We start from the raw sequence: 12,809 nt of genomic DNA, 5'->3' as shown, positions 1-12,809 counted from the left end.
CCAGTTTTTCCCATCATTTCTGAGGCGACGCTTCTCCGCCTCTGACATGACAACCAGTGTCTCATGCACACCTTTTGACCACGTCCAGATCCAGAAGCTCCAGAACCCGGAGAAAACCAATGGATGGACGTGCTGTAGTGGTTCTCCAGGGGGCCTGTGGCCCTGCAACCGGCCGACTTAGCAGCTCTTGAATGGGGGTGGAGGATTGGTGCTGCGGTTGTCTGCACCTCCACTGGATTGATTTCTACCGTTCTTTTGATAGCTTACAGATAAGGAAGCGTATCACAGTGAGGAAGGGGGAAAAGACAAAACTGTTGAATGATGCACCAAAATAACAAAGCTGTGAAATTACTGGTGCTTTTTTTTTTTTACATTTTACACAACATATTTCCACCGCGTCGCTCTGCTGACAACAGAAAGCTGAAAACTCTCAGTAGACGGGGGATGAGTGATGCTGTTCATTTCTCCATTCTTGGCAGCGCCCCACCCCTTTGGTAACAACTACGCTGAAGTTGACCTCTCCTGCAGTGAGACATTCAGTTGTGTACTCGCCGTGAGGCAATTGTAACAGTGGAGGTGGCGGCAGCACATTCTGTTCTGTACATGTGCAGCTGCACTCAGATGACGAGTAAGCGGTTCTGACCGACGTTCAGTCAGTTCTCAGTTTTTCCTCTTTATTTCGATCCGCCATCAGGGACGATCCTTTTTCCTCTTCTTCTCATCCCTGCCTGCATTTTTGCTCTTTACAGAAAAAAATGGCCCCAAATTCCATCCACTGGTTCCGGAAGGGCCTTCGTCTCCATGACAACCCAGCGCTGCGGGAGGCAGTCCGGGGGGCAGGCACAGTGCGCTGTGTTTACTTCCTGGACCCCTGGTTCGCAGGTTCCTCCAATGTCGGGGTCAACAGGTGGAGGTAAGACTTGTTTTGTTTTGAAGCTTGTGACCTAAACATGAGCAGAACCTTCACCTGTTAAACTTGTGGAGCCACCCCCCCCACCCCCCACCCCACACACACACACACACACACGACCTCACAAGATAAAAGTGGTTTAAGAAAAGGAAGAGAGCTTTAGGACACAGGAACATCCCTGTTCTACTGAGTCGTTCACCACTAAAGTTTTCAAAACTCATTTTAGATAACTAATCTAAATAAAGCTAATCCACCCAGCTGGTATTAATGTCCCAGTAGCATCTGTCTCAAAAGTCACATTTTGGTATGGCAGGATATTTGGACTACAAAGCAACATTTATTTGCTCCAAGTCCTCAATGATCTGCTCCCTTTCAGCTCCAACACTGTGGCAAAGAAGATCTACTGCCAGCCAGTGTTTGGGTTGTGTAACTGCAGCTTGACGCCAGCACAGAAGCATAAATGCTCCGGTGCAGGTGGGCGAGGGCGCCTAACAGCTAACTGACATTGTAGATTGATAGAATATGAACGAGTGGTTTGACTGGCTTTTATTTCTGTCAACATCCAGTGAGAGTGGCGGCCCTTAACCGGCGAATCACAGACGTACTTGCTTTGGTGCAGCTCCGTTGTCGTCTGTCCGAATGTTTTTATGAGGTTGAGTAAATTTAGCAAGTACTAAAATGTGTGTTTTACATTATTTTTGCATAAAACAACTATAATTACCACATTAATATCTTGAAAACACCCCCCGTGCTTCCCCCTCATTGAAGGACTCCATATTGCATGGATATACGGATGCTTTTCATTTCTCGTGTTCGACTGCGGGACAGAAGATTTCTCCTACTTCCCTGTAAAGTCCACTCTCACTGTGCATGACCTGGAGGCTCCAAACATCCACGTCGTACTTGATCCACTTCCAGAACGGTAGCGGTGTCATCAATTTTGCCTTCAGGACCGCCTCTAAAATCAGATTTCTATTGAGCACAGAGGAAAATAATTTACTCTTTTCCAACTTTTTAAAATTTGTATCAAAGAATTTAACAGAGGTTCACGTGTCGCTCACGTCCTGTTACGTAAAGCCTGCCGATGTAAAACAGAGCTCCATACATCCACGCCGCGCGATGATAGAATCAGTGTCAGCCTGTGCGGGTGTGTAGACACACGATTAATGTGAACAGCAGTGCACAAATGTTGCAGAATAATCACCATCGTTTTGGAGCGATGAGGTGAAGCTGATAAGATTTGTCTCATTGAAGGTGTTAATTTTATATAATTATTCTTGTTTTCATGGGAGGAAAAAAAGACATTGAAAAGAAAATGGCGTGTTTTTTGTGGGGTGAACGGTATCCCAAAAAAAAGAGGGTTTTAGTCCAGAATGTAGTATGAAGGGTGAACATCTCTGCAGCTTAACAATTTTTGATGAATTTGAAACACTTTGCCTCAAACAGCAAGCAAAACATTCATTAAACCCCTCAATTTGAGTGGATGAAATAAAGAAGAGTTGACAGCGCTGACCTGGATGCTCAGCTGGGATCAGTGCTGACTTTAACTTTGGCGTCTGCTGCTCACATAACTCGGCGCTGGGGGTCAGCCGGCAGGTAGCTGGGTGGCGGGCTGAGAAGCTGGTTGTTTAAAGAGGTGTCAGAGCTTCAGGGGGGTATATTGTGTGTGTGAGTGTGGGCGTGAGGGCTTGTGCACTCTCTGGGTCCATACTGAAGGAGCACGTGAGAGTTCACGTGAGCTTGAATGTGGTCGGTGGCGGCGGCGGTTGTGGTGGTTGTGGTGGTGGTGGGGGGGGGGGGGTGAGAAATGGAGAAATACAGAAATAGTCAATATGGGTCAGTGACCTGGCGATAGCCTGCTGATTGTGAGACTAAAATGTAAACAGAGCGGCGGCGGAGGTTTCCAGGCAGGAAATGCACTTGAGCGATGCCCATGTGCCACTGGGAGGTTCCAAAACATTGTTTTTAGGTCACAGATGAAGCAGCTCTGATGGTGAGTTTGTGCCTGTGGTTTGGTGTCACTTATTATCTATAAAAGGGGGGGAAATCAGCGGAATGGCGTGACCATTTCAAACCAGGGCCGGAAAATACATGGAAATATGTGTCGCGTTCCGTCCGTCTGTCTAGAAACAACAAAACCAGACAGGTTTCGTTAGCAGCGTAATGCTACACGAGGAGCCCGCTAGAGGGAGGAGTTAATTATCATTTTAAGGAACTTTTGTAGGCTGTAATTTGTGGTACTGGTTTGTTGTGGATACTGTCGTACTGGGAGATGAAAAAAATATTTGAAACCACCATCAGAAACATCCAGTAGAGCAGCGCACCAACACTGACAGTTGTCGCTGACCATCCGCAGGTTTGGTGTCTGGATCAGTGCCAGAACCATCAGGACTATCAAGAACTAAAATGTCCGCTGAAGGATCAATAAGATGAACGTTAACTGGATTTTTTGACGTGTGAGCTTTTATATCTAAAGCTGATATGGGGACATAAATGGATATTAGGGGTGAAAAAAGCCTGTGACTCTCCTGATTCTCCCTGGTTTTTTTTTATTGGCTCATTTCTCACTTTTTATGTTGGTTTTATTTACTTTCATGCCTTTCAGCTGTTCTGTTCTGTGTGAATGCTGGACTGTCCAAGAGGAGAAACACACAAATTGAATATTAATGGCTGCTGAGTATGTTCTCAGTGGCAAAGATTAGCGGGATTAAACAAAACTATGAGGCCAACTTTCACTTAAGTGGGTGGAAATGGTAGTGTCTTGGAAGGAAAAGGAAACATTACATCATGTTTCATGCACATCAATCATGTTAAACAATGTTGACTCAAGAAGAAAAATGCATCTGCAAGCTTGGTCTGTGTGGATGAAGTTTTCTTTGCTCCTACTGCTTCACTCCAGCGCTTTACTGGGAGAGTGGCGTTTTATTAAAGATATAATGTTATGTAGTGTGTTAACACACACACACACGCACACACACACACTGGAGAATGCTGTTGATACGTTCCAGCTATGTTTTTAGGTTTTTTTGTTTTGGTCATTTATATTTTGCTTTTTTCTTTCCATAAACTTAATTCACTCATGTTTTTTATCAGGGATTTTATGCTTGTTCTGTCGCCTCAAAATGAATCCTACTTGTCCTTTTCACCACAAGTGGACAAATCATATTCAGAGTTTTCAGTGAAGCAGGTTTTTAATCTCTCAGTCGGAAGAGGTCGGGTAGCTCTCGGGACGTCCTCGATTGAGATGGCCGATATCTGATGCTGTGGCCTCAAGTCTGAGAAGGAAAGTGAGCGTCTTCTTTGACAGTTCCAGTTGAAGTAGGTCAGAAACGGCAGAATGTGGTCCATGTTTCTGGACTGGGACATGGACCTGTAACAAACACACCACTGTCGCGCTCAGGGCTGCAGCTACCCTCATCATCTGCAGCAGCTAGAATGTAGCATCTCGAGTCACGAGACCACTGGCAGTGTTTAAGTCAACCAGATTAGAGGCCGGTGACACAAAGAGATGCAGTCTGTGTCTTCGTGCTACACAACTTTTGTAGACCAGCCAGAAGTCAGCAGACCTGTCAGCTTCCTCAACGCATGCAGGTCTTACTATGGCAGCACGTTAGCTGTTTAGCTCAGATGTTTTCACTTCAACCTGGAATGTAAAATATCCTCTCCATCAGTTTTATTCAAATGTGCTCAGGAGGAGGCCGACATGAATGTGTCGTAAAAGGTAAAGGGCGCCGTTAGCCTCAAGGAGGAGTCGGGACATCAGGAAGGTTACTAGGATACAAAATCTAAAATCCTGGAATATTTCTACACGTGTGTGTGTGTGTGTGTGTGTGTGTGTGTGTTAGTCCAGCTTGTAAAGACTCTTCACTGGACCCTGAGGCTGAGCAGTTTATTAGAATTTAATCTAAACTGCGGTAGAAACTGCTGAAATTGTCAAATCGCAGGAAGGTGCAGTTTTCCGTCAGTGTTTAATTTAAAATGAAGAGACTGAGACTGAAATGCAGAGACGTCCTGCAGACACATCACATTCTCAAGACTTGAGAAAACGTCTGTGCTTGAAAAAGGTCCCCGACAAGTTTTTCTCAAAAAAAAAGAATTGATGATGATGTTAAATAAACATTGCCTGTAATATCGCACACATACTGTCCTGTTTTTTGGGGGGGGTCAATTATTTTGTTTAATCAATAAAAGACTACAGCCTATAAAGGAAGAGTTGATGCAGGGTAATCTGAATATGTCAGACTGAAAGTTGGGAGAGCACACGCGTATGTCTGGTTTGAACAAACTCGTATAAAACATTAACGTTTGAGAGGAAACTCATTCTAGGAGGACGGTCAGTGAGTCCAAGTTTGTGAAACGGTGGCAGGGGAGCCTGATAGCTGAAGGCTCTGGCTCCCATTCTACTTTTTGAGATTCTAGGAACCTGCAAGTAACCCTAGATCCTGGGACTGAAGGGTTCTAGCTGGGTAATAGGGGACGAGGAGCTCTGTCAGATATGAAGGAGCCTGACTGTTGAGGACTTTGTATGGTAAAAGGAGAATTTTGAATTCTATTCTAAATTTGACAGGGAGCCATGCAGAGAAGCCAGTACAGGAGAGACATGGTCTCTTCTACTAGTTCTCATCAACACGCAGGCAGCAGTGTTCTGGACCAGCTGGAGAGTCTTTAGGGCCTTACTGGTGCAGACTGGTAGAAGTGAGTTGCAGTAATCCAGCCTGGAAGTGACAAAAGCATGGAGCAGTTTTTCTGCATGTTTTTGAGACAGGATGTGTCTGATCTTAGCAATGTTACGTAGATGAAAGAAAGCAGTCCTGGAGATTTGCTTAAAGTGGGAGTTAAAGGACAGATCCTGATCAAAGAGAACTCCTAGGTTCCTTATGGTCGTGTTGGGGGGTCTGGGTGATGCCACCCAGGGAACCTATCTCAGTAGAAAGGGTGTCTCTCAGATGTTTTGGGCCCAGGACAATGACTTGATTTTAATAAAAGGAAAGTATGGGTCATCCAAGTTTTTATCTCCTTCAGACAGGCCTCCAGTTTAGTCAGCTGATTTATTTCATGTGGATGCATTGATGAGTACAGCTGTGTGTCTGCAGAGCAGTGAAAATTAATGGAGTGTTTCCTAATAGTGTGACCGAGAGGAAGCAGGTATAGAGTGAAGAGGACTGGTCCAAGCACAGAGCCTTGTGGAACACCATAAGTGACAACAGTGGTTTCAGAGGGGTTATCATTAGTCAGTACGAACTGAGATCAACCTCGTAAATATGACCTGAACCAATTTAGTGCAGTTCCTTTAATTGGTACCTTTGACTAGTTCTGTTTCTGTGCTAGGATGAACCTGGAACCTGACTGAAATCCTCCAATCAGCTGTTGCTGTGGAGAAGTCCCAGAGCTGTTTAGCAGCTGCTTTCTCCAGAACCTTGGAGAGAAAAGGAATGTTTGATGTTGGTCTGTAGTTGGTAGAACTTCTGGTTCCAGGGTTGCTTTTTTGAGAAGGGGTCTAATTAATGCTACTTTAAAGGACTGTGGGACGGAACCAGATACCAGCGACACATTGATCATGTCTAGGAGGGAGGGGTTAACGAAGGGTAGAGAGTCTTTCAGCAGCCTCGTTGGGATGGGGTGTAGGAGACAGGTGGAGGGTGAAGAGGAGGAAATTATTGAACTGTGCTCATGAAGGCTAACAGTAGAAAAACTACCAAGTGTCTGTCTGGTCCTCCCGCTGCCTCTGAGGTTTCTGAGGTTATAGGTGACATGGTGGCAGCTGATGGCAGCAGGAGAAGAATTTCACCCTAATAAGTAGAATTTTCATGAAAGTTCATGAAGTCATTGCTGCTCGGGGAAACGGAATACTTGGAATTGACCAGTTACACCAGTAAAAAGAAAGGAACAGACAAGTCATTCTCTTATAAGATGTATTTTCATGTTGTTGGGTTTTTTTTTGCCACAGAAAAGAGGTATTTATTAGTGTGCTGACCTTGAAATTAGGTTGGCTTACATGACTAGAAAGAAACAACAAACAGAAGATGTATTTTCATCAAGTTAATGTAGCGCAAGGTAGAGGGAGGGAGACCGAGCTGCGGTGCGAGAACCAGTGAAAGTAATCAATCATTTTTCCGTTTATGTGGAAAATATGAGGAGATGTAGGTTAGTGTGCCAGTGCATGAAAGTTGGTTATGTGATCGTGACCTACTTGTGGGGAGGCATGCTCACGTGGCTTGTTACCAAACGGATGCACGCTGAAAAACACTTGAGCTGCAGGCGGATAATTGAGAGAAATGTACTTTCATAACGCCACACGGCACGTGCTGCAAAGTAGGACTTGGACAGGCTGAAGGAAGCAACGTCTGAGTGAACTTGTCACATGCTTTTTAAGGATCCTTGTCATCAGCAGAGAAAAAATCCAGAGTTAAACAACTTAAGCTTACTAATTTTGCTACTTAATTCCGCACAACGCTACAAACCTTCAACTGTGCCTTTTTTTTTTTGTCCGTTACATGCAAGAAATAGGAATATATATTTTTGTTTGAGTTTTCTAGAAAATAGATTTCATCATGTGGTTCATCTGTTAATGAACTGCAACGACGGAGTCAGAACTACATCTCAGCTGTTAGCTGAGGAGGATTCGCTAAAGTCAAACACTTCAATTAATGGAGCTCCTTAAAGCCCGATGAGCTACTCAGAGGAAGAAGAGAACAACTCCTCACGGTGTCCCATGCGTGGTCATGAAGGTTGTGTTATTTTAATCTTCAACATGAACAAACAACTACTCTTTCCGGTTAATATACAGTATTGCTTTTTATTTATAGCGCTGTAAATAACAATAACAACAAGCAGTTTACCCTTTGAATCCCTTGAAAAGATCCTTTTCTCTACAAATTGCCAAATGACACCATTTACCAGCCAGAGTCTTTGACTGTCCATGATCTAATCATGTGAAACTCACACTTCTGTTGGGAAATCTGAACTTTCGACGTTGATACTTAATTGTATATATCATATCCCATGAAGACAAATGAACCCAAACCATTTGCGGATCCTGATCCTGTAATTCTGCGCTCCTGAGAGCGAGAGTACACCACCGCTCCCCAGAAGAACAGTGAGGGTGTAAGTTTGCTATTAGGCCATCGTGACTGTCTGCGTTCTCCTCTTCTTTGCTGTTTGGGTGCTGCAGGTTTCAGAGTCTGAGCTAGAGAGCAAGCCATCCCTCACGCTGAAAACGGCAAGTTTTGATGAATATTTCAATGGGGAAATAAGGACTCAATTAGACTCAATTTTATATCGCACTTTTCTACCTTAGCGGCACTCAAAGCGCTTTACAGTGTCATGTCATTCACCATTCACACACACACTCACACACTGATGGTGGAGGCTGCCATGCAAGGCGCCAACCTACTAATCAGGAGCAATTATGGGTCCAGTATCTTGCTCAAGGACACTTGGACATGGTCACCGGGGTCAGGGATCGAACTAGCAACCCTTCGGTTGCTAGACGGCCACTCTACCCCTGAGCCATGCCACCCATAAGGCCGGTCAGTTGGGTTATTTTGGGGAATAGTTATAGGGTTATGCAACAATCATTAATTGGCATAAACAAGTGTCCAGAATAGAGCGTGGTTTTGCAAGGGTGCCATTATTGCATCCTGGGCTTCGCGCTGCCCGTGAAAATTATCGGCTCACAGAAGTACAAAAGCAAGTACTTTTTTTCTTTTTCTTTTATAACAGCATGATCACGTTTTGAGGCAGATGTTTCTGCTGTGCTGACATAACACAACTGAGGGAGTGCAGACTGCATGATGTGAAAAACCTGGAAGAATAGCACTCTCAGCTGGAATGGTCAGCGTGCCCTCGGCTGGGCCTTTTTAGGTGGACCATCATCAGTCTGCCACAGTCAGAACTTTCCAAACCTCGTGCAGCATTCTGCTGCTCAGGTGCGACATCACTGTTCCCGCGAATCTTCATGTAGCCGTCGACATGATTGCGTCTTGAATAAGACCTTGGTGGGTTCAGTGGGGGTGAGACGTGGTGTTTGATCCCTTTAACCAGTTTGTCATCACGTCAACCTCCGGTTTGACTTTGATCACTTCCATTTTTGTGTTTTACAGCCACACTGAAACTAAAACACGAGCTGTCCTGTCCAGATGCTTTAATTAGAGTTGCAGTAACGATCTGCTTTTAAAATGTGTCACATGACCAACATGTACGCTAGATGTGCTTTCTCTGGTCTGAAAGTGATAATTCACATACAGGCTGGTGTTTTGTTTTGTTTTTTCAACCCATAAATAAAGGTCATGTGACAAGGGTACAGTTAATCAGGAATGTACATGCTACATGTACAGTGGTCAGCACTGTCGACTCACAGCAAGAAGGTTCCGGGTTCGAGTCCCGGCTGGAGCACGGGGTCTTTCTGGGTGAGTCTCCATGTTCTCCCTGTTCCTGCTGGGTTCTCTCTGGTACTTCAGCTTCCTCCACAGTCCAAAGACATCAAGAGGGACCAGGTTAATCCAGACTCTAAATTGACCGTAGGCGTGGCTGGGAGAGCCAGTGGTTGTCTGTCTATATGTGTTGGCCCTGCCATGGACTGGTGACCTGTCCAGGGTGAAGGCTCCTGGGATAGGCTCCACCCCCCACGACCCTTAACAGGAATAAGTGGAAGAAAATGGACGGATGGGTGGTACATGCTGTGGCTTGCAAGGATATTAACCGTGTTTTGAGGTCGTCAATCCAGAAGTTCTGCTCGTCCTGACTCGATGTGCCATCTCAGAGTTTTCAAACGACAGCGGGGTCAACAGAATATCCTGACACCTTCGCTAATGAGATTCTCAGTGGGTGTAAATAAAGCGAGTGAGCTTTACATCGATAGGTTGCAGCTGGGTTTGTTGGTGATCTGAGGACAAAAAAAATATACTTAACAAAACCTGTCAGCCTGAGTTTAGCAATGTACTCAACACGGATGTAGATAAACATGTGCCTGGAGAATTAGAAATGATAAACATCACTAGATAATACCAGCTGTTGTAAAATAGCCAAAATATGTTATTATTACACTCACACACCTGCAGCTACTTGAGGATTTTTTTATAGTTTGACAAGGCTGACAGGCGTCTCCCAGATCAAACCCCTCTGAACTCCTGCTGGTTGAAACGTAGTTAGACATAGTTCTCATTCACACCCAAACTGCTAATTTATTCTCATCCAACAGAAGGAGCCACACAGAATAAGTGTGTGTCTGTGTCTGAGTGTGTCTGCGCGCGTGCATGGCCTGGAATTAGGTTACTAGGCTAAGGGATTGTGTTGGGCTGCAGTTGAAAACTAAGTGTGTCTGCTGCTACAGATGTAGGCCAGAACAGTTATATAAGGACTGACGCATGATGAAGTGCCCAGCGCGTGCACACGCACACACACACACACTCACTCACACACACACACACACACACACTGCCCCTCTCTCTCTAAGTCAGCCAGGAACAACAGGTGGAAGTGGCTAGCAACGCACAAACACAGAGGAACAAGCTCACTAATTTGGAAATGTGCGCTCACGCTCACTCATGAGCAAAAAAAAAGGCTTGAGTTTGTGTGCTCGGGTGTTCAAGTGCTCCCACGGCACGTGCAGGCTTATGTGTACGCTCCCATGCACTCAAGACTGGTTACGCAGAAGGACACGTTCCCTGCTGCAGTGTTATGTAGTGAGATGGACGGGCGCTGGAGGCAGAAGACTTGTTGATGATCTCACTAAAGGCACTGCAATGCACAACCGGCTCGTCATTTCACTTTATGAAGTAGTTGATCATCACAAACATTTGATTAAAAATGTGCATAAAATTTCAGGCAGAAATGTCCCTTGTGCACAAACCAGATCCTGTAACAAGGATACAACTCTACCAACCTCAGTGCAACTGGGAAGCCATGATTAACTGAGCTGAGGCCAAACGTCACATGACCAAAGTTCACCAAAATCAAAAAGTTCCCTCTAAAAGTTGCAGAGGACACTGATCAGTTCAGGCGAGGCCGTGATGCTCGTGATGGGCTGGTACATCGGCAGCCACGTGCAGCGACCGAGCACAACAGGATTGAGAGCAAATGGAGCTTTGCATGTGAGCGAGCCTTCCTCTGGTTTAATGATCAGGTCAGACGGGAGGGAGCAGAACTGAGCAGAACACCGTCTGGCTGCCTGGCTGTCTGCTCCGCCTATGATCCCGCTTGATTCTGATGATCAGGACTTTAGGTCAGACACGACAGGCTAAAGCAGTCTGCACTGCATGTGCTCAACCAGTTGACCTCTACTTGTTCCTGTGCGTTGCTGTATATAGCCCAGGCGTGCAGGCCGAGGAGGCAGAGGGGCCTAAGAATGGAAGCATCGTGAGAGATGCCGAAACAAAACGTTTATCAGCACGCCAGCAGAAGTTTAGCTCTTCCATCAGCGGATACCTTGTGGCGTCTTCTGATTGTTTGATTCTGTTGTTTTATCTTTTTTCTTTTTTTGCTGAAGTGAAACAAACCTCCTCCTCTAAGGCTGAAACTCCTCCAAACCAAATATATTTCTGCGTGTTGCTTTTTCAGGAGTTGGGCAGAAAACGTAATCACATTTATACACAAAGATTTAAAAAAAAAAACCAAAAACAAAAAACTGCAAGCTGGCACAGAGCATTCAGGCCTTTAAAGTTGATTGTGCGTGATAAAATGTGACTTGCTTTTACTTGGCTTGAGTTTGTGGTGTCCATGAGGATGAATCCACAGTGACGAAATGACCACTGGTGTCTGCAGCCAAAATGCGGGGTGGTAGAGTGCAAGCTTTGAATTGATCAAGAGGTCAGCGATTCAGTAAAGACTTTGCTCAGTGAAAGTACAGAATGATCTCATTGGCAGTGTTGGGATTCCAGTTTCTGCCTCAGTGATGAATCTTAATTTCCACAAATCGAGCACAAGCAGTTTGACGCGACGTTGCAGGACCCCACCCTCCCTCCCCTCCCTCCCTTCCCTCGACAGCCTTATTAATAAACAAATATAGCTTTGAACAAGAATCAGCAGGAGTTCGTCTCCCTTCAATGAATATTGGATGTGCTCTTGAACGACGTTTGTAATCCCCCGCCCAAGGGACGGGCACCGCACGGTCAGATACGGAGGTCAGGGATCTCATCATTGCAAGAAACTGTGCTTTAAAAATTCCAGGGCTGTGATTGATTCATCTGGAAAACAGATGTAAAGGTTGCACCACAAATGACCCTCTGGCGACTGTTAGAGGCAGAAATAAAGTCCCAATAAACTTCTTCTTTCTGGTCCCACGGGTTACGTTTGCTTGTAAAATGCGTCATTCTGGGTGGACACCTTCACGTCCGTGGCCGCGATGGTAATTTGAGCTCTTGATTTGTGGCCAGGGGGAAAAAAATGTTTCATACAAAGATGACCAGTTCCGCCTTGAAAAAAACAATTGGTGAATCATTTCTAATGTGAAATTATGATAGTCTGACCTTATCAAAGATGCCTCAGCGGCCGCAAAAACAAACCATGATTCACCTCATTAAAACATTTGGTGGGAGGGGGGGGAGGAGGAGGAGGAGGAGGAGGAGGAGGAGGAGAGGATTTCCCATGTGACTTGTTAAACACAAGCTTAGTTCTCTTCATGCAGACAAAGACTGTTGGGAAGAAATATGAATTTGATGTCTTTTGAGGCCTCTTTCTGTACCTCCAGTGTCAGTTGCAGCTAAGCTAACTCGCAGTCGGTTGTCCGTAAGGCACCAGAGAGGTGTGTTCGATTAAACTTTCTTCTTACTTCTTCTTGTTTAAAAATTATGAGCTACTTTGGACAAAAGCATCTGCTGAGCAATGAACAGGTGCAGATGCAGGAACATGCGCTCAAATCACTCACATAGACTTTACCAGGATGAAATAAGATAAGAAAAGT

The 12,809-nt window shown here is 45.1% G+C and overlaps 1 protein-coding gene across 2 annotated transcripts in view; it reads left to right on the top strand.

Moving 5' to 3' along the window:
- LOC147255421 (cryptochrome-1-like) overlaps nt 1-12,809 on the top strand; it is a 38,394-nt gene that overhangs the window by 3,018 nt on the left and 22,567 nt on the right. For both annotated transcript variants that reach the window (XM_086213135.1, XM_086213134.1), the window contains exon 2: nt 750-913. In XM_086213135.1, the coding sequence (XP_086069261.1) occupies nt 756-913 (158 nt within the window). In that variant the 5' untranslated portion in view covers nt 750-755. The remainder of the gene's footprint in view (nt 1-749; nt 914-12,809) is intronic.

Source organism: Aulostomus chinensis, chromosome 9 (genome assembly GCF_037954235.1).
Source record: "Aulostomus chinensis isolate RoL2024-O1b breed Wild chromosome 9, RoL_Achi_v1.0, whole genome shotgun sequence".
In the NCBI taxonomy this organism is placed as follows: domain Eukaryota; kingdom Metazoa; phylum Chordata; class Actinopteri; order Syngnathiformes; family Aulostomidae; genus Aulostomus; species Aulostomus chinensis.
The sequence above is the reverse complement of the archived record's forward strand: the minus strand, read 5'-3'. Positions and strand labels throughout refer to the sequence as shown.